The sequence below is a fragment of the Myotis lucifugus genome, unplaced genomic scaffold, assembly GCF_000147115.1.
Source record: "Myotis lucifugus unplaced genomic scaffold, Myoluc2.0 scaffold_626, whole genome shotgun sequence".
Lineage (NCBI taxonomy): Eukaryota > Metazoa > Chordata > Mammalia > Chiroptera > Vespertilionidae > Myotis > Myotis lucifugus.
In genome coordinates this window covers 127,034-150,338 of record NW_005871674.1, presented here as the reverse complement: position 1 = coordinate 150,338, position 23,305 = coordinate 127,034, and the positions used below count along the sequence as shown (strand labels likewise).

The following is a 23,305-nucleotide window of genomic DNA, read 5'->3' as shown; positions in this document are numbered from 1 at the left end:
CATCGGGATAGGCTGGAAGGAGCCCGAAGCATGTGTCTGCAGGAGGCTGACAAATCAGAAGGCCTTCCCGCACATCAGAGCCCCGCTGCCTAGCAACCCCATCGGAGGGGTGTAGTGGACAGCACGGGAGGCAGCCCTGTCAGGAAGACAGGCGCTGGGCTTGTTAAAGTCCCAGCTCAGGACTCCAGCTTCACACCCTGCCCAGCCCCAGCCAGGTCCCCACTCTGAAGGGCCTGGGCGATCCGTTCTCTCCCCGAGAAACTGGGGGAGGGGGTGTCTGAAGCCCTGACCCCCGCCACACACACACCACCCCATGGACCACACTGGCCTCTTTTCTCTCAGCACCACTTCAAAATATTAGTCCTCAAGCTCCTAAAACCACCTCTTCCTCTCGGTTTTTTTCTTTTCTTTTTTTAAACTAACCTCGGTTTCCACCCCCTCCAAGCCTCAGCAGAACAGTCTAAGGAAAACAATCTAAGTGTCTATGTTTGGGGTGGAGCAAGATACACTTCCTTCGGTCTGCAGCTGGATACCCACCCAGGTGCCCACATGGGAGAGGAAAAGGCAGTAGCTTGGTTCTTGGGCTCCAGGCACCAGGCCTACCTGGCCAAACTGACCACCCCACCCTCCCTCCCGCCTGCAGCCCCCACCTGCCCAGCACGTGGGGAAAACGGCCCGCCTGCGAGCTGCAGCTGCTGTGTGCAGCGAAACTTCTCCAAGTTGCGTGTGCGCCTGGCCTGCCCTCCTAGTCACCCTTCAACATCCTCCGAGGCCCCTGGAGCTGGGGGACACCACTTCCAGACCCGCCGGTCCTGGAGAGGCCCCTCCTCCCACGTCCCTCATTTCCTGGCCGCCAGGCCCGGGCCGCCCCTCCCGCCCCTCCATTGCATGCATTAGGGCGTCCAGGGGAGGATGGCTGTGACAGGGCGGCTTTGTCCGGGCTGTGCCGCCGCCACCTCGCCTCCCTCCCCTCTCCGTGCGCTCATTCCGGGTCTCCCCCCCTCACTCATGCTCTCGCCCGCTCTGGCGGACGTCTTTGCACTGACCTCTACAGCTTCCTCTTCCAAAGCACAGCGCAGTCACATGGCACCGCGTCTCGGGGCACGGCGGATAAAGCGCTCCCCTGCGGCCTGGCCAAGGCAACCTGGCGTTCCGCCTCGGCCGCCCCCCCACCCCCGCCTGGAAAGCCGCGCCCCTCGACACCCCCGCCCCCCACCGGCCCAGTGGCTTCTGTGTCACAGGGCACCCTGACTTAGGGGCTGACCATCAGCAGCCCCCAGAGCTAAGCCAAAGGGTTCCCGCCTCCCAGGGCCGGCTAGGGAGGAGCTTGGCGGAGGGGGTGCTGCACCTGCCGCACCAACTTTGGGGTGCTGTCTGGGGTCCGGGGAGGCGGGGCGGCCTCAGCCCGCCCATTTCCCTCCAACTTCGCAAAACTGCCCCAGGCGGCACCGGAAACATCCCCTCGGGCAAAGGTCTGGCGCGGACCTGGCCAGCTGGCACCGGCGACGGCGCACACACTCCACTTACACGCATCGCCGGGAGACACAAAGAGCTGCTCCGCGACGCCACCGCGCAGCCCGCGGGCGGGCCGCCACCCCCGCCACGCCCGGCGCACCTCGAAGGAGCGGGCCGCCTGGGCAGCCCCTGGCTGGCGGGGAACCGCGCAGGGACGACCGCCCGGCCCCGCCCGGCCCCGCCCGGCGCGCCCACGGTAACCCTCCGCGGCGGCGGCGGCGGCGCAGCTCCCGGGCGTCCCCTTCGGCGGCGCCGGCTCGACGCGCGCCCGGCCCCGGCGAGCAGAACCCAGCCCTTTCCCCGGCGCTGCTAGGCACCCACCGAGGACCCTGGCGCCCCCGCTCGCTTCCTTCCTTCCTCGGGAAGCCCAGCGCAGGCTGCGCTCATCCTCGCTGACACTGAACCCAGCGCGGCGCCGCTGCCGCCAAGGAGGCGGAGGGAGGCCGCGGTGGTGACACAGAAGCGCGCGGGCCAGCGCCAGGGGACGCCGCCGCCGCCCACGGCCGCCCCCTCACCCAGGCAGGGTGGGAGCACGCGGGTAGCTCTGCCCACCCCCGTTCTGCGGGAACCCCCGCACCCCCGTTTTCAGGGAGCGTGGACTCTGTCCTGGTGTTGGAGGTGCCAGCCCAGCAAACCCACTTTCCTTAAACGTGCCCGTGCGGGCACAGCTAGAGAAATGATCGGTGCTGGGGGTGGAAGGGTGTCAGGTCCAAGGGGTGGCAGTCCGGAAACCAGGGATTCATCTCTGGCCCTAAGATAGACAAGCTGTGTGACCTGGGACAACTTACTTCCCCTCTCTGAGCCATTTCCTCCTCCTAAGGGCAGGAAGGTGACCTGAAGTTCAACTCCACATTCTAAAATGCTGCCCCTCCCCCTACCATAGTAGCTCTATAACCCCACATGGTAAAAGTATTGTGGGGATTCACTGAGATAAATACTGTTCACACATACCTGGCACTATGGTACTTTGACTTAATATAATTTTCACACAGCCCTATGAGGTCACTCCCAGGACTGTCCCCACTTAGCAGATGAGAAAGCAGAGGCTCGGAGGTAGTGACTCACCCTGGTCACCACCCCAGTGGTTGGCGGTGCTTATCCAAAGAGCCTGGTTTGGCGTTTCTCAGTCCTTCTCCCCAGGCCTGCCTGGCAAAGCCCAAGACTCTCACAAAGCTGACTCTGCAGTTACAGCTAAACCTCCACCACTGACTTCCTGCTGAAGGAGCTGGTCCAGCTCAAATCAGAAGTCCCAGCCTGCGGGGCATGCTCATCAGGGCCACAGCCCTCCCCGCATCCTGTCCCCACACCGTTCCCCCAAACCCTTACAAGGGGGCAGGTGACCATCGGCTATACTCCCTACAGGCGCAGAAATCAAGCTTCTCCAACCAAGTTTCTTTGACCAAACTCCATCCACTGGGGCTACCCACCAGTATTAATTATCAAGTGTTAATTAACTCCCCAATATTAATTACCAAGTCCAATGATCAAGTACTAATATTAGCTATTTACATACATGATGTCCTTTCACCCTTAAAACAACCCCATAACCCCCATTTTAGGAAAGCGAACATCTAAAGTAATTTCAAAGTGGTGTTGTTCATGGGATGGCCTGCCGAGAGGTTAGACTGTGAACTCCTTGGAACTGGCTGAATTTCTCACCATATGTATGTTTTGCCTATTTAAACGAAAAAGTAACAATTATAAGACCTATCCCCCACCTTGAGCAGTCATTGAGTGGGTGTCCTTGAGCAAGGGCTTTGCCACACACAAAACAGAGGTGGAGTTAAATGAACTGTCCACGTGGGAGAATTATTATCACCTTTTTAGTCAGAAATGCCTCAGCTCCTTGATGGCAGGAACCATGTCAGACTCATCTGTGTAAGTGCAGCAAATGCAAAAGGCCTGAAATTTATTATTCTAATCAGCTTTGTGACGTCGGACTAAATCTTTCCCCCTTCTGGAACTGGGCATCCCCATTTGTCGAACTAGTCAGGGGACCTCTAGTGGCCCTCATGGGTCAAATCAGGTCCTAGAGCCTGGCCCGAGTGGCTCAGCTGGTTTAGAGTTGTCCTATGTATTGAAAAGCAGAGGCTGGCGGCTCCCCCGCCCTGCTCCCCCTCCCCAGCGCCCCCACCCCGCTAAAAGAAAAGAGAAAAAAGAAAAGCAGAGGGTGTACCAAAAGGTTGCCAGTTTGATTCCTGGTCAGACACGTGCCTGGGTTATCAGGTTCAATCCCCAATCAGAGCAGGTACGAAAGGCGTGGATCAATGTTTCTCTCTCTCTCCCCTTCCTCTTTCTAAAATCAATAAAAAACATATCCTCGAGTGAGGTTTAACTTTTATTTTTAAAGCCCTATGCAAATGTGAGGGAGAGATGGAAAAGCAGAGGATGTAGGAATTCCAATGGCCACTGGAGCCCTGTGTGCTACCGGAGACCACATGCATTAGCATCTTGTCCCATCCACATTTCGCATCCACGGAAGGGCCAGTCTTCCCCATGGTGGGGGATGGGGGCAGGGGCTAGAGGATCCCCACTTCATAGGGGAGAAAACTGAGTCTCTAAGAGAAGACGAAAGACTTGCCATGGTCACCAGAGTGGCAGAGGGCAGCCCCTGAAACTGGCTTACCCTGTGCCCGTTTTCATCCTCTGTTTCAGGTATGCACCCCCAAACTTCCCCAGTTCTTCCCGCCATCCCCAGAAAGTACATGGGGAGAAACATGCAGTCAACTCTCAATTATTCAGGACCCCGTTTTGCTGGACTTTTAGTCCACAGCGTCTCTCCATTATTCCAGCAAACCTCATTTTTGCCAGTCCTGTGTGTTCCATAGCAGGTGACGAAGGAAGAGACTTGCTCATTTCCTTCCGCAATGTGTTATAATACCTAGAAGTCTAAAGTGAAAAGGGTATCAGCCCACGTCATACACCTAGGACAGTGATTTCGACGTGATGAAACAGGTTGAAAATCACTGACCTAGAAGACTGTGGAGTCTTTAAAACATGTCCACAAACCCTTTGATACTCCTCCCTTTCAGAGGCAGAGCATATTCCCCTCCCCTTGAGTGTGGGCCAGATGTGGTGACTCACTTTTAATTAATAGAATATGCAGAAGTAAACAGCATGCAACTTCCAAAATTAGGCCTCACAAGGCTCTCCCGCTCTCTCGAACTGCTCCCTCTGGGGGACCAGCTGCCATGTCACCAGGACACTCAAGCAACCCTGCGGAGAGGCCCACATGGGGAGGAGCTGAGGCCTCCTGCCAACAGCCATGCGAGGATAACATGGTGGAAGCAGGTCCCCCAGCCCCAGTCAAGCCTTCAGATGATGGCAGCCCAGGGCTGTCTTGACAGGAGCTGATGAGAGATCCAAGCCAGAACCACACCACTAAGGCACTCCTGGATTCCTGACCTGCACAGGCTGTGAGGTAATGTTTACTGTTTTAACCTGCTAGATTTTTTTAAAATATATTTTTAAATATATTTTTATTGATTTCAGAGAGGAAGGGGGAGGGAGAAAGAGATAGAAACTTCAATGATGAGAGAGAATCGCTGATTGACTTTCTCTTGCACGCCCCTCACTGGGGATCGAGCCCGAAACCCAGGCATGTGCCCTGACTGGGAATCCAACCGGTGACCTCTTGGTTCATGGGTGGACAACTCACCGTTCCAGAAACGGTGTCATTTTCATTACATTCCACACAACCATTCTACAGTCCCAGAGGACTTCACCACCGTGGGATTTAACTTTGCTTATTAACTGAAATCAGCATTCTTTTCAGACGAACAAATGGACTAGTTCCAAGGTGACAATTTCCTTCCTAACAAGGTTCAAATCCTCTAACGAGTTTCCACAGCCACTGACGGAGTTTGTCAATCTACTTGGCACACAATCTAGCCAATGGGCTGGAGACACATGGTCCTGGAAAACTGTGTAAGCCCTTTTTTTTTTTTTTGGTTATTAGATAGAATTCTCAAGGTATTAACAGAGTTTACTATGGAAAGGAATCTTTCAATCAAGTTAAATCCTTCCCTAAATATCTCAGGGAGGCAAGGTAGACATAAAGTCACTGAAATAGACAGGGGTGGGCAAAAGTAGGTCTACAGTTGTACTGCAAATAGTACAACAATTAATAAATAATAATACAAGAATAAACTCTTGCACATACAACTGTAAACCTACTTCTGCCCCACCCTGTGTGTCACCCACTGCTGTCTATTTTACCTTCCTACGTGTCCAGTTTGTTCTCTGCTCTCCTGCCCCTGGCCCGTCCTTCACCCTTGTCTAGACGATGCAGTGGTTCCTCCTATTCTTCTATCTCCACCTCCTTCAACTCACACAGCAGCAGGGGACCTTGCAGAGTGCAACACTGAACACATCCCCCTCGACCTAAAATCTCAGAGAGGTTTCCAACTGCTCTTAGGAGAAATACAGACCCTACATTATGGCGCATCAGGGACTGTTCACCCTGGTGCACCCCGCCTCCACCAGCATCCTACACCCAATCCCCAGCCCCACTGCCATCCTTCCTGGGGTCCTCCCCCCGCCCCGCCCTGCCACCCGGGCTCTCTGCACAACCAGGAAAGCTCTTCAAAGCCTCTTCACCTAAGTAACCCCTCTCCCTTCAGACCCCAGCTCGGGGATGCTGTCCTGACCGGGTGACCCCCTGGTACATGCTCCCTTAGCTCAGTGGGTCTCTGCCTGGTGGCCTCATCACAGCTGCAAGTTCCGCTTGTTTCTCTGGTTACTGATTAATGTCTGTCTTCAGATGAGCGTACAGACTGTAAGCTCTGTGAGAGCAGGGAGCTCATGGATTTTCTCCCGGCTGCATTCCCAGGGCAGCACCAATTAGATGTTCAGTACATATATGCTGAATGAATGAATAATCAATCCATCAGTAAGAGCTGAGATCTGCCTCTAACTGATCTCTGAAACCCACACTCTTTCCTGAGGCTTGACCCTCATGATTCCTTCCAGGCCCTTGGCACTCCCCTACCTCCATCCCTGCCCAGGTCCCTCCCATCTCCTCCGTCCTTTAAAGCCCGGGTTTGATGTCCCCTCTGAGAGGACTTCCCAGAGCCACCAGCCGAAAGGGATTCCTCCCTGGACTGTTTCCCTCTGCTGGCATGAGCGCTGCACCTTAACCCTTGTTTCCATGGCATGTCCCCCAGAGGGTAGGGGTTTTTGTCTTGTTCATCGTTTTACTTCCCTGTCCCAGGGGCTCCTTGAGCCCATTTGCCTTTGATGGGGCCCAGATCCAAGGAGTGTACGGGCCTTCAGCTTTGAGGGGAGGGAGAATGCCTGAGAAGTAAGGAAAGAAAGAGAGAGAGCTTGAAAGCAAAACCTTGAGAAGCCCAAGGCCAGCATGCTGGCCTCCCTTACAAAGCCTGGCACGGAGTCCGCATTCAGTGTGCACCGAATAAAGGACAGAATGAATGAAAAGTTCACAGCCTCTAAGCTCCTGGGGGTACGCCTGGCAGCAGAGCTGAGCAGAGAGATGCTAATGGATTCGGGCCACCAAAGCCAATTCTTCTAGGAAACCCAGAGCAACCGTCCTGCCTGGGACAGCCAGCATCTGCTTCCCATTTCGGAAGCCCCAGGGTGACTTCCTCCTCCCAAGGGTCCGTTACTCAAATGCTCCATCGTGCAGGGAGAGGGTCTCTGCCCGTGATGAGCAATCGGTCTCATGACTTGCTGGTCACGGTGCCTGTAGTGAGGTCCCTGCAACCGATGTCGGCACCTCCCCAGGGCCAGCCTCCCGCTCAGAGGAATGTCCACGGGACGTCTGGTGAGGAAGTGGCTCCCGGGCTCTGGGAAAGGTTCTTCTGGATCAGAGGCCCTGCTCTCAACAGCCAGAAGCAGGATACTCGGACCCTCCCCATCCCTCAGCAAAAGCAGTGTTTGTGGGGCACGGGTCTCCCTGAAAACGCCCACTCTGAGTTGACAAAGACTTGATAAGTGTGTATACACACACACACACACACACACACACACACACACACACGTGTGAGTGCACACACATGCACATCACACCCCCTGGGGACAGCTGGCAGCAAGGCCAACGGACCATCTGGAAGGAGACTGCAGCCCCAGAGCAGGACGCAGACCCTCTGGATTCCAGGGAAGCAAGGTGCCAACCTCCCCACACCATCCCTCCCATCTCATCGGCGCTGTGGCATCATGGGAGGCTCACTTCCAGCCCCTCCCTCCTCCCCCCACGGCCGGGAGTCACCCCTCCCAGCTCCCGCTGCCAGCGATCAGTCTTACTTCTTCACTTTCGGGTACTTCATCTCTGCAATGGCGTTTGTGGCTTCCATCTGCTTCTCCTTCAAGTGCTGCGGCCACATGTTGTCCACCCAGTCCACCAGGTCTACCTGAAAGCCAGACCCCCATCAGCACTTGCTGGGCTCCCAAATCACCTCAACCCCTTCCTCCTGTCCCCGGCATTCCCCCCACCTTCCCCCAGGCCTGCGGCGGGGGCAGGGCAAGGGCAGGAGGTGGAGGGTGTCCGGGAGGGAACCGCGGCCAGGGGCCTACCTACCACAGTGGGACGCTTGACCAGGTGCTCCAGCTTGGTGTGGCTGAACTCCAGGCTGATGACGTTGTACAGCTTGTCCCGCTCAGCCTCGGGTGTCTCGTAGTATCGCACAAACTGGGACATGCTCATCTCTGTGCCCTTCTGAGTGTTCACATCCATCACGTCCACCAGCCGCCGGCTGCCTAGGGGCAGAATCCACAAGCTGGTAGCTCCCGCCTCCTGGGGCCCAGATCCTACTTGGGAGCCCCCATGAAACAAAACCTCCTCCTCCTCCTCCAGGGTTCCCCCATACGCCTCCCCCTACGCCATGTCCATTCCCCTTAGTCAATCTTTCCAATCCATCTGCTCCTCTCTAATCCAGTCCACCATTGCTGCTGTCTTCCAACTACACCGCGCCCCCCCCCCCCATCCTCCATACCGCTGCCAGTATGAGCTTTCTAAGACAGACACCTGACCATGGACACTCCTCTCTCTGCTTAAAACCATCAGAGAGGGTTCCCTACTGCCAACCAAATAATCCTTGGCATGGCACTCAAGGCCTTTCTGTTAATTTAAGGATAGGACTTCAACAGATAATTAGCTGTTTAGGGGTCCCCCTCCCTGATCTGTGAAGCCAAGAAAGTTACTTGACGTCTCTGACCAGCCATGTCCTCATCCTGCCATCTCTCCTTATAGGCTAGTTGTGAGGATTAAGCCAGACGATGATCACAGAAGTCCTCGGCACTGTGTCTGGTGCATAAATGAATGGGTCCCTCCGTTATTCCCCGGCACTAATCACAACTCTTAAATTCGTTTCTTTGTCTGCTCTTTCTTCCCTACTACTCGGCAACCATCGCGAGGGCAGGAGTCTTCTCTGTCTTGTTCGCACCTTTACTCCACGTATCTAAGGAACTTGGCACCCAGTTTATTATGGAACAAATAAACGATGAATGTAGGCTGTCCTGTACAGCATGTGACACAGGCCTTCTCCTATGAATGACGGAACTACAGAGAGTGTGTGCCCCTCCTCAGGAAAGCCCAACCTTCATCTTAGCAGCGAGCTCCGGGAGAGAAGGGGACAAGCTCTGAATTAGGAGACAGGGCCACTGCTGCTAGCCCTGGGGCCACCACTGGCCACAAACCCTAAGGAAATCATGACCTTTCTGGGGACTCTACTTCCCCATCTGTAAAATGGGAATCCCAGCCAAGGCAGAAGCAACACTTGAAGCTAAGTGGACGCATTTTGAAGGGGAGAAAGACACAAAGCAGACTGCCAACTCCATGGTCATACCTCCTGTCTGTCAGGACTGGAATGAGGAGCCCACTGTTAGCTGTGACGAATATACTGTGTATGGAGGCTTAGAAATGTGTCGACCAGAGGAGAAAAACCATGTTCAAAGCTACCCTGAGAATAAAGACTCAACTAAGCAATAAATGGGTCCGCCACTGATTCCTGTATGGCCCACAATCAATAATATTTTTTGATGTGAAAATTACATGAAATTCACATTTCTGGGTCCATATATGAAGTTTTATGGGCATACAGCCCCCACTCATTGACTCACATATCTCCGACTGTTTCCAAGCTACAACGGCCGGGCAAAGCCTGAGATACATACTTACTCTCTGGCTCTTTACCGAGAAAGTTTGCAGACCCTTGAACTAGACAAAAACCCTCATGGGGCTCACAGTCTGATGTGCACAGTATTCCCATCTGTTCACTGCTGCAAACACACAGAGTCTACACACAAAGTCTGGCCCATGACAGGCCTGTGGTCAGTATTTGTTGAATAAACACATAGTGCCTTTCACCTGGTTGGAAGTGAATAATAAAAGTAACGCCTTAAGCCCCGGTGTGGCTCCGTTGATTGGGCATTGTCCCGTGCACTGGAAGGCTGCAGGTTCAATTCCCAGTCAGGGCACATGCCCAAGTTGCAGGTTCAATCCCCACCTGGGGGCGTGCAGGAGGCAGCCCATCCACGTTCCACTCTCAAACAGATGTTTCTCTTTCTCTCTCCCTCTCTCTGTAAAAATCAATAGAAATATTTTTTTAAAAAGAGTAATGCCTTAAGCGCATAAAAGAACTTGGGGGTTACCATCTTTTGCATTCAATAGCTAGTTCTCACCACCACCCCAGAAGCTAATTAGGACTGTTCCTGTCTTACTAATGAGGGAACCAAGGTCTGGAGACAGGTGTGATTGGCTCAAGTTCCCTCAGAACACAGTCTTTCTACCCATTAGAATAGTTAGTATTTATTGAGCACGCCAGCACAGGAAAGCTCTCTACACAGGTTATCTTAAGTTAATTGAGGTAAGAGGTCTGTGAGGTGGAACTTCAATTATATACATTTGATGGATGAGACACTGAGGCTTGGACAACTAACTTGCCCCCAAATGCCCAGTTAGCGAGCAGCAGAGGTGGGATTTGAACCCAATTCTATGGAATGCTCATCCCCCACCCCACCCCCCACCCCCCACCTATCCTATGCAACACGGAATCACCAGCTGAGCCTGAAAAATGACCTGGCCTTCTTCAGTGGCTGGCTGCAGGCACCCAGGGATCCTGGGAAGGCCGGGAGAAGAGCTTTAGTTCTGCGTTGGGAGTGCAGATCCACCAGGGGGCATCCCTGAACTTTGCTGGAAATTCTGGTGTGTTCTTGGCCATGCTGGCTCCTTACCAGGGCGCCTGGAACAGGTGGGCTCTGCTCAGCTTTTCTGGAAAGCCCACCTGGCAAAGAGCCTGCTGTTAAGAGCCTGGAAGGTGGGGGCAGAACAGGCCCCCCCCAAACCCTTGCCGCTCTGCCAGCCTCCCACCTCCCTGCCTCTCTTCCCTAACCTTGCTCAAGGTCACACCTGCCTGGGAAGGGGGTTTGCTGGCAGGCAGGTGATGGGAAGCACACCCCTAGAGGTTAGAGCAAGTCAGCACCAAAGGCCTAGAGCTCAGCTGCCCCTATCGACACAATGCAGTGATTAAGCAAAGACTTCACGGGTTCAAACCTCAGCTGGGCCTCTTAGCTTCTCTGAGGATCAGTTACTACACCGAGGCAAAAGTGGTAGCCGGCCCATGAGGTTGTCCTGGGACTGAAATGAGATAATGAACATGCAACACTTCTGAGAAGTGCCGGCATGTAGATAGGCACACAGGTAGGCACAGCCATCAGCCGATTGCATCTAGAATTCCAGGGACCCTTCGGCGAGTGGGCCGACGACCCTAACTACTGAGCCACGCCAGCCAGAGCCTATTCCAGCTATTTTATTCTCCCTTGAAGAACCATGTTAGAAGCACAGGTGCCTGACTTGTTCCTCGGTTAGTGACAGCCCACAGGAGGTCACAGAATGAGTCGTGGGTGTGTCGAGGGCACCTGGGACAGTGCCAAGAGCCCTGGGCTGAGTTTCAGTCCCAGGCACCCCGACTGACCCTGCTCTAGGCCTCAAATGCCTCATGTGTGAAGACAGGAAGTAGTTGACCTTTACACTTTATTTTTGGTTGCCACAAAACTCTTTCTTCTTCAAACAGAAGCTCTGACAAGAGCCAAATGCATAAACAAAAACAAGGGCTCAGGCTGAAGTGGGTGGGAGGCGGGGGTGCTCAGAATTCACATCCAGATTCTTGGGATTTCCCCTTTGAAAACCACTGGGTTAGGTCATTTGTGGGTCCTCTTCCAGGGCAGCCGCACTGACTTTTAGCCCAGTTCTTAAATCCTCAGATCAGATCCCTTAGATGTGAAATGGGGGAAGGTAGGAGGCAGAAGAGACCCAGAGGAGTCACGGGGGACACTTGGGGCCTGCCAGTCTCTTTCGGTCTGAGCTGGGGGATTAAGAACTGGCGCTCCGGCTTCTCAGGTTCCCAGTCGGCTCTGCCACGGGTGGCAAAGGAGAGCTGGGTACAAGTGCCCTGTCTCTGAGCAGGAAGCCCAGCAAATGCCTGTAGGGACAGAAGGGACAGATCAGTGCTAAAATGGAATGCGGTCCTCCAAGCTTTGGGGACAGCCACCCCTGGAGCAGGTGACAAGGACAAGCTGCCCTTTGGAGCCTGCAAGGGACCCACAGTGCGGGCACTCTCCAGCCCACGAAGGCAACGGGTTCCAGGAGAAATTTTCCACTTGGGAGCTGCGGGGCCTGGCATTTCTAAGTAGGTCAACAGCTCAGCCCCCTGTCTCTCCCTCCTCCTCCCCTCCCCTCCCCTGTTCCCAAGTCTCATTGGTTTCTGGGCTCACAGGCTACACGCACATCCAACAAATTCCAGCTGCAGAAATTAATCCGTGGCCCCCTGGCCCTGCTTTGAAGGCTCCATCAGTCAGTTCTAAGAGTCACAGGCTCAGAGCCGGGGAGAGGCTTCAAGGTGACCTTGAACACTAATATGAAGCACACATGGGCCCTGACCCCAAACTCCCCCCAGCCTGCTTTTCAGAGAGTGCACGCAACTGGCCCTCTTCATGGTTCTGGAACCTTCTTTATCATCCTCAAGTTTCTGATTTCTTTCGCAGTGCTTTTTAAAAAATATATATTTTTTTATTATTAATTTCAGAGGGGAAGGGAGAGGAAGAGAGAGAAAGAGATAGATAACATCAATGATGAGCCCAGCCGGGGTGGCTCAGGTTGAGCATTGACCTATGAACCAGGAAGTCACAGTTCAATTCCAGGACAGGGCACATGCGTGGGTTGTGGGCTCAATCCCCAGTAGGGGGTGTGCAGAAGGCAGCTGATTAATGATTCTCATCATTGATGTTTCTCCCTCTCCCTTCTTCTCTGAAATCAATAAAAATATATTTTAAAAAAAGAAAGGGCCCTAATCGGTTTGGCTCAATGGATAGAGCAGCTGTGGGCAAACTACGGCCCGCGGGCCGGATCCGGCCCGTTTGAAATGAATAAAACTAAAAAAAAAAAAAAAAGACCGTACCCTTTTATGTAATGATGTTTACTTTGAATTTATATTAGTTCACACAAACACTCCATCCATGCTTTTGTTCCGGCCCTCCGGTCCAGTTTAAGAACCCACTGTGGCCCTCGAGTCAAAAAGTTTGCCCACCCCTGGGATAGAGTGTCGGCTGCGGACTGAAAGGTCCCAGGTTCGATTCCCATCAAAGGCACATGCCTAGGTTGTGGGCTCGATCCCCAGTAGGGGGTGTTCAGGAGGCAGCCAATCAAGATTCTCCCATCACTGATGTTTCTGTCTCTCTCTCCCTCTCCTTTCCTCTCTGAAATCAATAAGAATATATATTTTTTAAAAAAGTTTGCCGAAACCGGTTTGGCTCAGTGGATGGAGCGTCGGCCTGCGGACTGGAGGGTCCCAGGTTCGATTCCGATCGAGGGCATGTGCCTGGGTTGCGGGCACATCCCCAGTGGGAGATGTGCAGGAGGCAGCTGATCGATGTTTCTCTCTCATCGATGTTTCTGGCTCTCTGTCTCTCTCCCTTCCTCTCTGTAAAAAATCAATAAAATATACTTTAAAAAATAAAAATAAAAATAAAAAATAAAAAGTTAAGAAACATCAGTGATGAGAGAGAACCATCAATTGGCTGCCTCCTGCACGCCCCACACTGGGGATCGAGCCTGCATCCCCGACATGTGCCCCGTCTGGGAATCAAACCGTGACTTCCTGGTTCATAGGTCGATGCTCAACCACTGAGTCACACCAGCCAGGCTGGATTGTTGTTGTTTTAAATTCTCTCCTTGTGAGTCTTTCACAGAGGCAAGAGCACTGGCCGAGGGTCAAATCCCACTCTCCAATTCCCAGCAGTGAGGCCTTGGGTATATCCCTGAACCTTGCTGGGCCTCAGTGTCCTCATCTGGAAGGTGGAGAGAAGAAGACCTGGCCTAGTGACCGGCCACAATTACCGAAAGCACTTTGTAAACATAAAAGCAAAAGCATGGGCTATGGAAACACCCATAGCTGGGGTCAGGGCCTGGCTTCACTGCCCACCATCTGTGTGGCTTATTCCCTCTGAGCCTCAGATCCCCCATCAGCAACAGTGAACAATAGCACTTAATTTATATGATTATTGGTGAGGACAAAATGCGGCCATATGGTAAACATCTAATAAAAGATAGGTGATTATTTCTATAATTAAAAGAATAAACGAATATTGAATGAGGTGATTTATCCTGAAATTTTTTTAAGAAAAAGGGCCAAAGAAGACATCAGTTGGCTTGGGCATCCTCAGTAGAGAGAAATATAATAAAGAGATAATATGCACCCGGCTGGTGTGGCTCAGTGGTTGAGCGTTGACCTACGAACCATGAGGTCATGGGTCCCAGTCAGAAAGAGATAATATGCAAGACCCCATTGCTGTAGGCCATCTCAATCCTCAGTGACCTGGGGAGCGGGCAGGAGGCTGGAAGACAGAGACTGAGATCCCACAGTATCTGGGAGGGGTGGGCCAGCCTCCCCGTACACCGCCCTCCAAAGCAAAACTCCCATGTGTGGTAGGGGCATGTTCCTATTGCCCAGCGACCCCGGAGAGTTCCTCCTTCCTATGCCCAATGCACGTGGTTCTGCTGGGTGGGGTGTGCTAAGCCCATCAGAGCGCATGCAGAGACATCTGATGGAATTACTAAGGGATTGGGGAGGAGGACCCTGAGCTGGCAGGACGGAAGCCTGGAGCTGCTGGCTCCCCAACTCTGCCACCACATGGGGAAAAGCTTGCCAAAGAATGAAGCAGAAAGAAAGAGGAAGCAGGAAGGAAAAATATGCGTCAACTTCTTGAGATCTTCTTGGAGCACCCGGATCAAGACACCCCTTGAACTCATTCTGTTTTGGTTAGGCCGGCTGGAGTTACACTTATCACTTCAGTTGCTATGACAAAGGTGCCCCGTCGCCGCTCTCTGGATGTCTGTGTGCACTACGATGGGCATAGTAACACCCCATGCTACCCACAATTACAGGCCTCCCTCACGGCGGCAGAGCTCACTACAGCTTTACAAAGCACTTTGATAGTCACCGATCATTTGATCGTCACAGAAATGCCAGGAGAGGCTGTGCAGGTATTACTAGTCCTGCCTTCTTTGCCATCCTAGACTTTCCAAGAGCTGGCAAGGGCATAGGAACCATTGATTTGCTTCCACAGTGGGAAGAATGAGCCTCAGGGAGAGAAGAGGCGGCCTGGACACACCAGACCATAATGAAACCGCCAAGGACTTGAAAATTCCTCAAAAGGGCCAAAAGCGATGTCAGTAAGACAGTGATGTTGCCTGAACCCCAGATTTGAGAATCTGGCTTTAATCCTTGTTCATAAAGAGCATCTCATCAGCCCAATGTCCTGCATTTATAAAACAGAATAACAGGGACCATTTATTGAACACTCATCATCCAGCATAATTCTGAGTATGCATTCATTCTTGTAGAGGGTCCTTCCTTGAGGCAGATTCTGCGGTTAGCCAATTAGCTCCACTTTGCAGATGAGGAAATTGAGGCTTAGGGAGGTTAAGTAGCTTTCCCCAAATCACCCGTCAACTAACAAAGTGGGACCTCAAACCAGGGCTGTTTAACAGCAAAGGCTGGGGCTGGGTTGAGGCACCAGAGCGGGTTGCCTGGGCCAAGGCTTGATTTATAGGGTCCATCATCCCATCTGCCCACCGTTGGGAAGTTTGCTCCCTTCAGCTCTGATTTTCACTTCCTTCAGCACTTCTGGAATCCCTGCTTTTAAAAACATCGCTTTGTTGTTGTTTATTTTTCCCCATCACCATTAATCCCCCCTATAAGAAAAATCTATCCTTTGAGCAAGCCCTTGACAATTAGCCGAGATCCTTCTGTCATCCGTGCCATCTCCTTCCAGCAGATCCGGCCTCCCTTCTGAGTATCCGATGACACACTCTGGGATCAATTATTCACGCTGGATTATCTGACACACCCACCCGTCAGCTGTCTTCATCCTCCACGCAGCCACCAGAGTGGGCTCTTACAAAACTTCAATGCGATCACACCACTTCACACCCACTAGGATGGCTCTCATCAAAAAGACAGACAATGACAAGTGTTGGCGAAGATGTGGAGAAATTGGAACCCTCATACTCTGCTAATAGGAATGTAAAATGGTGCAGCTGCTTTGAAAAACAGTCTGGCAGTTTCTCAGAAGGTTAAATATAGTCACCGAATGACCCAGCAATTCCATTCTTAGCTAAATACTCAAGAGAAATAAAACCGTTTGCCCACACAAGACTTGTACATGAATATTCATGGCAGCATTATTCATAATAGCTAAGAACTAGAAACAACCAAAATGCCCACCAACTGAAGAATGGATAAACAAAATGTGGTCTGTCCATACAATGGAATACTATTCAGTCATGAAAAGGAATGAGGTACTGACACCTGCTACAATGTGGATATACCGTGACAACATGATGCTCAGAGAAAGAAGCCAGACATAAAGGAGCACATATATGATTCCACTCATATGAAATGTCCAAATAGATAAACCCATAGAGGCAAAAAGCAGATAGAGGCAGAGAGGAATTAGGAGGTACAGGGTTTATTTTGGGGGTGACAGAAATGTTCTGGAATAAGATTGTGGTGATGGTTGCACAACATTGTGAATATACTGCAAGCCATTGGATTGTACACCCCAAATTTTATGGCATGGGAATTTTATCTCAATATTTGGAAAAATGTTTAACCCTAGAGGAACCTGACCCTGTGATCTCTCCCTTCTCACGCTACTTTCCCCCTCGCTCTTTCTGTTCCTCCCACACTTCCCGACCTTTGCCTTTGCTTTCCCACAGCTGGCTTCTCATCAGTCAGATCTCTGTCCAAATGTCCTCACACCACCATTACCCAGGCCCTCTCTGAATACCCCCCATCTACAACACCATCATATAGACCAGGGGTCCTCAAACTACGGCCCGCGGGCCACATGCAAATACAAATATTGTATTTGTTCCCATTTTGTTTTTTTACTTCAAAATAAGATATGTGCAGTGTGCATAGGAATTTGTTCATAGTTTTTTTTTAAACTATAGTCCGGCCCTCCAACAGTCTGAGGGACAGTGAACTAGCCCCCTGTTTAAAAAGTTTGAGGACCCCTGATATAGACCCTGGCCAGGTAGCTCAGTTGGTTAGAGCATCGTCCTAATATCCCTTGTCAGGGCACATATAAGAAACAACCAATGAATGCGTGCATAAATAAACGGCACAACAAATCAATGTTTCTCTCTCTCTCTCTCTCTCTCTCTCTCTTTCTCTCTCTCTCTCTCTCTCTCTCTCTCTCTCACTCTCTCACTACAATTAATAAATTTTAAAAAAATTAAAGAAGCACCACCATGCTTCATCTCATTACTCTGATTTACTTCTCCTTAGCCTTTGTCACCCTTCAAATGGTACATATTTTTAAAAACAGTTGACTTCTGAAAAATGTCTATAAAAGTTATTTTAAAAAAAAACAAAACTGTTGACTTCTTTATTGCCCATCACTCCAACCAGGAGGGCAGGGATTTTATCTGTCACAGCTCTGAACTTGCCTGCCATTCAGGAGCTACTTGAGAAACACGTCTGGAAAGGATGGACTGATCGAACGACTTCCTGTGAAATCGGAAATGCCGCCTGCTACCTGGTCCACCTGAGTCGGGAGCTCTCAGTGAGCAGCTACCCTGCAGGTGCTCAGGCCTTAATCGGCATTTGCTGGGCAATCAGCGGCCAGCCCGCCCCAGACCTGCCTGGAGCCCTGAGGAAGCAGGAAAGAATGAACAATCCCTCCTCCGGGAAGTCTGAAAGTCTTCCAGGGGTCATAAAGCACGCCGAAAGTTACCCTGCAACTCCTAAGCAAAATCAAAGGAGAGATTGAAGACTGAGTCGCTGACACCCAGGCTGGAGGCTAGGGCCCAAATCAGCCTCGTCAAACTTCCCACTGGCAAACACCCTCGGATCCAGCTTCTTAGGACTTTGCAACCTGACCTGTTCCCCACAATGACGCGGTTGCAGCTCACACCTGCTCCTGCCTCCTCCCGCCGGGGACTTTGTTGTCAGAGGCAGTTAAAACCTAAGCAGGCAGGTGGTGAGGCCTCCTTCCCTTTCTCCCCCTCCCCACTTCAGCATCTCTGAGCCACACACAGCAAGCAACTTACCCACTAGAAGTTTGACATCTCGGACTGTGAAGTCAGGGTCAGGCATCCTAGAAAATGAGGAGCAGACATTGATGAGAAGCCAGAAACCAGAGAGTTCAACCCAATTCTGGGGGCAAGGGGAACTTGCTCTCATTTTTAAAAAATATTTTTAATTGATTTCAGAGAGGAACGGATAGGGAGAGAGAAATAGAAACATCAATGATGAGAGAGAATCATTGACCAGCTGCCTCCTGCACGCCCCCTGCTGGGGATTGAGCCCACAACCCGGGCATGTGCCCTTGATGGGACTCGAACCCGGGATCCTTCAGTCCACAGGCCAATGCTCTATCCACTAAGCCAAACCGGCTAGGGCTTGCTCTCATTTAAAAAAAAAAATCTTTACTGATTTCAGAGAGGAAGGGAGAGAGATGGAAACATCAATGATGAGAGAGAATCAGGGATCGGCTGCCTCCTGCACGCCCCACGCTGCCTGACTGGGAATCAAACCGTGACTTCCTGATTTCATAGGTTGATGCTCAACCACTGAGCCACACCGGCTGGGCTGGGTCCTTGCTCTCATTTTGGGAACCCAAACTGAGACAACCCAGAGGGAGGGTGATGACCAGCTGGTCAAGGGAGGGTCACTGCTGAGCCCCTTCCTCATACCAATGGGCACACCAAACCCGCACACGCTCCCTGACTCCTGAACTCACACTGCTACAGAAAAGAGGGGACATCCACTGTCCGCCCACTTTTTCAGGGAAGTCTGAAGGGTAGTGTCAATGCTAAGAGCCAGAGCTGGACATTCAAACCCCTGCTTCTTTTAGTGTGGGTACCCCTCTCTGTGTCTCCCTCTAAAAAACATTCTGCAAAATGAGTTTTATAGAGGGTGGGAGGGACCCCTCTAAGTTTAGGGGGGGAGGCACACTCACCATACCAACTCCATATACCAAGGGATATGGCAAGGAGGCGATAATGATTATGGTGACATTCACTAATAATTAACAATGACGCTGCAGGTTTCATTTCAATCCATAGGAATGAGAGGCTTGAGCAAGTCTGGCAGCCGTCGATGCTGGAGAGGGCAGCAGGCTAAGATGACACCCTCAGCCTCCTCCCCACCCCTGCCCAAGGGGCGGGAACCTGTTCTTCCAGGCTGTCTCCCAGATGTCTCCCGACCTGGAGCCCTGACAGGTCTCCAAGAGAAAGTCAACCAAACAAGTCCCAGTGAGGAGGCAGGTGCTGGGCAGGCTCAGGAAGGGAGACAGGGGCCTAGTCTCCTAGGAGCCCGTCCTCCACAGAAACAGACCAATTCCCACACAGTGGGAGTCTGAGTAGAAATATGTACCCAGTGCCCAACGTCAAACCATGGACCAAGAGGTCACCGGTTCGATTCCCAGTCAGGGCACATGCCTGGGTTGTGGGCTCCATCCCCAGTGGGGGTTGTGCAGGGGGCAGCCGATCGATGTTTCTCTGTCATTGATGTTTCTATCCCTCTTCCTTCCTCTCTAATAATCAATAAAAACATATATTTTTTAAAAAGATATATTTACCTGGGTGCCCAGTCTGGGGCTTAGAGGCTGGCCAAGCCCTTCCCAGTCCAGGCCCTGCCTCAGTTTCCTAATTTGGGGCAGGAGGCACACTCTCTTTAAGGAAGTCACTGTGTGTTAACTGGGGTGGATCAGGGGGAAAAGTCAACACTGTTTGAGCACCCTATATCCTTTCCCCAACTTCTCTGAAAAAGACCAATCTTTAGAGTTTTTCCCCTTTGCCGGGTCTTGAACAAGGAGATACTATATCCCCCAGATACTGAAGAAAGAGCCTTCCTCGTGATGAAAGATGGATGGAGCAAATGCTACGAGAAATCCATCCCAAGGTATAAACTGTGTTAGGGAGGGAGACCGGGGTGAGGAGGGGGAGCAATTAGTTTCAGCAACTTACTTAATTCCCAGTCCATCCTTTTCTCGAAATATCAAGGGAACCCTGAGAGCTTCTCTCTGCACGTACTCATAGTTGAAATCTGTTTGGATATTGGAATTAAAACAAGCTGGTGAAGTCATGAAGGAGCAAAGGAACCACAGTCAGTTGGTTAGGAGAAGAAAAATGATGGAGGAAGGGGCAGGGGTTACACTAGAGGCAGACACCAGCTCCAGAGCAAAAGCTCCCTGGAAAATGACAAGGAAATGGATTAAGCGAAGTCTAGGAGAAGCCATGCCAATGACCGGCTCCTCTGCCTACTCAGTCATTCCCGGCATGCCCCACGGGTCAGAACTTGTCAATGAATAGCTCAAGGATGGCGAGGGTTGGGGAGGGAGACTCAGGAAAGAGCCCCACACAGGAGCCCCGGCTACTGCTGAGACAGAGGGACAGAGAAGCTCATCCCCAGCTGAGCTCAGAAAGTAAAGGGACTGCAAAATTGAAGAATGCCACCTGGGAGGATCTGAAGGCCCAGAGAGGAGGCTGGGAGGAGGATTCTCATTGTAGCTGAGCATCGGGGAAGATCTTATTGTAATATCCTGGATAGTGAAGGGGAGGGGGGGAAAAGTCGGTTTCCCTGGAAACTGTGTATTTGGTGCCAAAATAACTAGGGAACTGGGCACCGCTTTGTTGCCTTAACAGTGAAATTCTGCTGCAGCATCACAATACTTGCTCCAACTGGATAACCGAGAGGGATGCTCCCCAGGCGGAGGCTGTGCGAAGGGGGCACGGAGAGGCCCCAAGAAAATTCACAGCCTAGTTTTCCATCTGGGGTTTGTCTAGTGCAGACCCCCAAATCTGCACCCTAACTCTGGAGGTGAGGGAGGCTAAGATAAACGCTCACATCCCCAAATCCTCAGGGAAGGGAAGCAACCCACAGGGGCACCGGGCCTCCCTGGCGCATCAGAAGGGAGACAGAAGAGCTCGGGTCACAGGAGCTCCTGCCCCAGCGAAACAGTTCCCCGGGGCCACTTGGAGGGGGAGGAGGCCAAGGCAGCTCAGCTCCGAGAGGGAGAGAACAAAACCAGAGCTGGGGAAAGCCCTGACCTTAGCAGCTCAGATCCCCAGGGGCTCAGAGTGAATGAGGATTCCTAAGGATTTAAAGGCAGAGAAGTTTAAGAAGCTTCTATTTTGAATCCGGGCTCAGGGCTCCTTCTGTTTCGCAGCTCCTCCCCCGAGTTTCGGGGGCCAGATCTGAATGAACTACCAAAACCCTAGGGCCCTCTCCTTTGAAAGGAGCTTGGACAGCAGATTTAAGGATTCTTCCTTGCGAAACCCCCCCCCCCCCTGGAGACCCCCCCCCCCCCCCCATAGCCCACCCCTAGGGCCAGCTTCAGCTTCCTCAAATAGGCCCGAGATCCCGGGCAGAGAATTCCTCACAAATGGCTAGGAAGAGTTTGCATATTGTTTCCTCATAGGATCCGCCAACTCCTCAGTACCAGGCGGGGGAGAAAGGAGAGGAATTAAAATCCCATTTGTGCTAAGGAAATTTAAATGAAGTTGAGAATGGCCCCTGGATTGCAAAGATGCCCAGAAAAACCAGGCAGGCTGCAGAAATTTCTTCCCGCGCCCCCCCCCCCAACTCCCCCAGCAACTCCCCCTACTACGGAAGCCCGGCGCCCCAGGAAACAGTGGGCACAAAAGAGAAACTTCAAAATGCAAAGCCTGGACAGTCTCTCTCCAGGCTAACCCCACAGGCAAGCCACTCAAGCGGAACCTGGGGGGCGGGAGGGCTTCGCAGCTATCAGCTCACTGAGGGATGGATGGAACGGTTTTCCAAGGGGGATGGGGGACAAACAAAATGGAAACAGAGTAACAGAAAGGAAACTCCAATCTCTGAAGGGGAGGATAACCTTACAAACCCCAGGAGGGCAAAGGGAGGTAGATGCCTAGGTAGGCAAGGGCGCCTTCACAATACCAACCCCACGGGGCCTCTGGAGGCCTCGGACCCAAACCAGAGCATCACCCCAACGCCCAGAGCACATCCCCAGTCACCTTCCTGGTACCAGGTGGGGGGTGGCACCCCAAAATCCTAGAGGCTTCCCCAACTCCTGCTTTAAACTGGCAGGGCCCTCAAGAGGGACAGAGTTCTCAAGGTCTCGGGCCCCAGAAGACGCCCAGAATTCTAGAGGGGTGCCCCAAGTCTCCAGTTTAAAGTGCCAGGGAACAGGGAACTCAGCCTTAAGCCAGAGGGTTGTCACTCCCTCACCCTGAGTCCCCACTTCAAACTGTCAGGGCTGCGGGGCTAGAGGCCTCAGGCTTAAGGGGGGGCTCGGACCAACAACTTGGGAGTCCGCCGGAACCCTGCTCCAATCTGGCACAGCCCCCCAGGTGATGGGGTTCCGTAGACCCCAGGCCTGAGGAGGCCCGTCATTCCATGATCCCTGAGCGCCCCCAGCGCCAGCTCCTGACTGGCAGGGCCCGAAACAGCCAGAGTTTGGGAGGCTTCAGGCTTGGGGGGCCCTCGCCCCAGTCAGACTCCAGCCGGGCAGCGCGCAAGTAGCTGGGCCGGCTCCGGGAGGGTGGACCGCGGCGCACCCGCCTTCCCTCCGTCCGCCCCGCCGTCCTTTCGCTCGTCCCCAGGTCCCTCTGTCGGCCGGACCCTGCTCTGCCCACCCTGGGGCTGACGGTGGGCGCGGGCCGCCCTAGGCCCACGCCCGGCCCCGGTTCTAGTCTGCCCTCCTCCCTGGCCACCCCACCCCACCCCACCCCCCCAGTGCTCAGGCCTCGTTTCGTCACCGAGATCCCCTGAAATGAGAGACGCGGGCGCGAAATACGAACCCAGCCACCGGCAACTCCCTCCCCACGTGCGCTCGGCCCGCGGCGCAGAGGGCAGCTGAAGGAGGGGCGCCTCACCTTTGCCCTCCATGGCGTGCACGAAGTCCCCCTGGTACAGCTGGCTGCGCAGCTTCTCCTCCAGGCTGAAGCCGCGGACACTAACGATCTCCTCCACGTCCGACACGTCTTCGTTCTCGTCGTATCTCTGGCGGTCAATCGGGCGCTGCGGGGACCCAAGCCAGAGAGCCCGGGACGTTACTGGGGGTCCTGGGGGGTCGTCTCTCACCAAGAGGCCAGCTCGAACAGGTGCAGAAGCCGCGCGCCCCCTGCACCCCACCACCGCCACCCGAGCAACTTTGCGCAAATGCCAAAGATGCTGAAAATCGGGATCCTGAGAGGGGCCGCACCCCCAGTGTCCGCCTGCGCCCTGCACAGGGCATGCCACCGCCTGCGTCTTTGGAGGCCATGGAAGGGACATCTGGGGGC

The 23,305-nt window shown here is 52.9% G+C and overlaps 1 protein-coding gene across 4 annotated transcripts in view; it reads right to left on the bottom strand.

The window, feature by feature from the left end:
• The window catches only part of KDM2B (lysine demethylase 2B), a 106,498-nt gene that overhangs the window by 64,546 nt on the left and 18,647 nt on the right, over window positions 1-23,305 (bottom strand). For 3 of the 4 annotated variants that reach the window (XM_023746078.1, XM_014447207.2, XM_006104972.3), the window contains exons 2-6: window positions 22,898-23,042; window positions 20,006-20,084; window positions 18,086-18,132; window positions 8,051-8,229; window positions 7,777-7,883 (exon numbers count right to left, since the gene is read on the bottom strand). In XM_023746078.1, the coding sequence (XP_023601846.1) occupies window positions 7,777-7,883; window positions 8,051-8,229; window positions 18,086-18,132; window positions 20,006-20,084; window positions 22,898-23,042 (557 nt within the window). Of the gene's footprint in view, window positions 1-7,776; window positions 7,884-8,050; window positions 8,230-18,085; window positions 18,133-20,005; window positions 20,085-22,897; window positions 23,043-23,226; window positions 23,300-23,305 lie in introns of those variants that run through there. The other variant, XM_023746079.1, reaches the window with a different exon arrangement.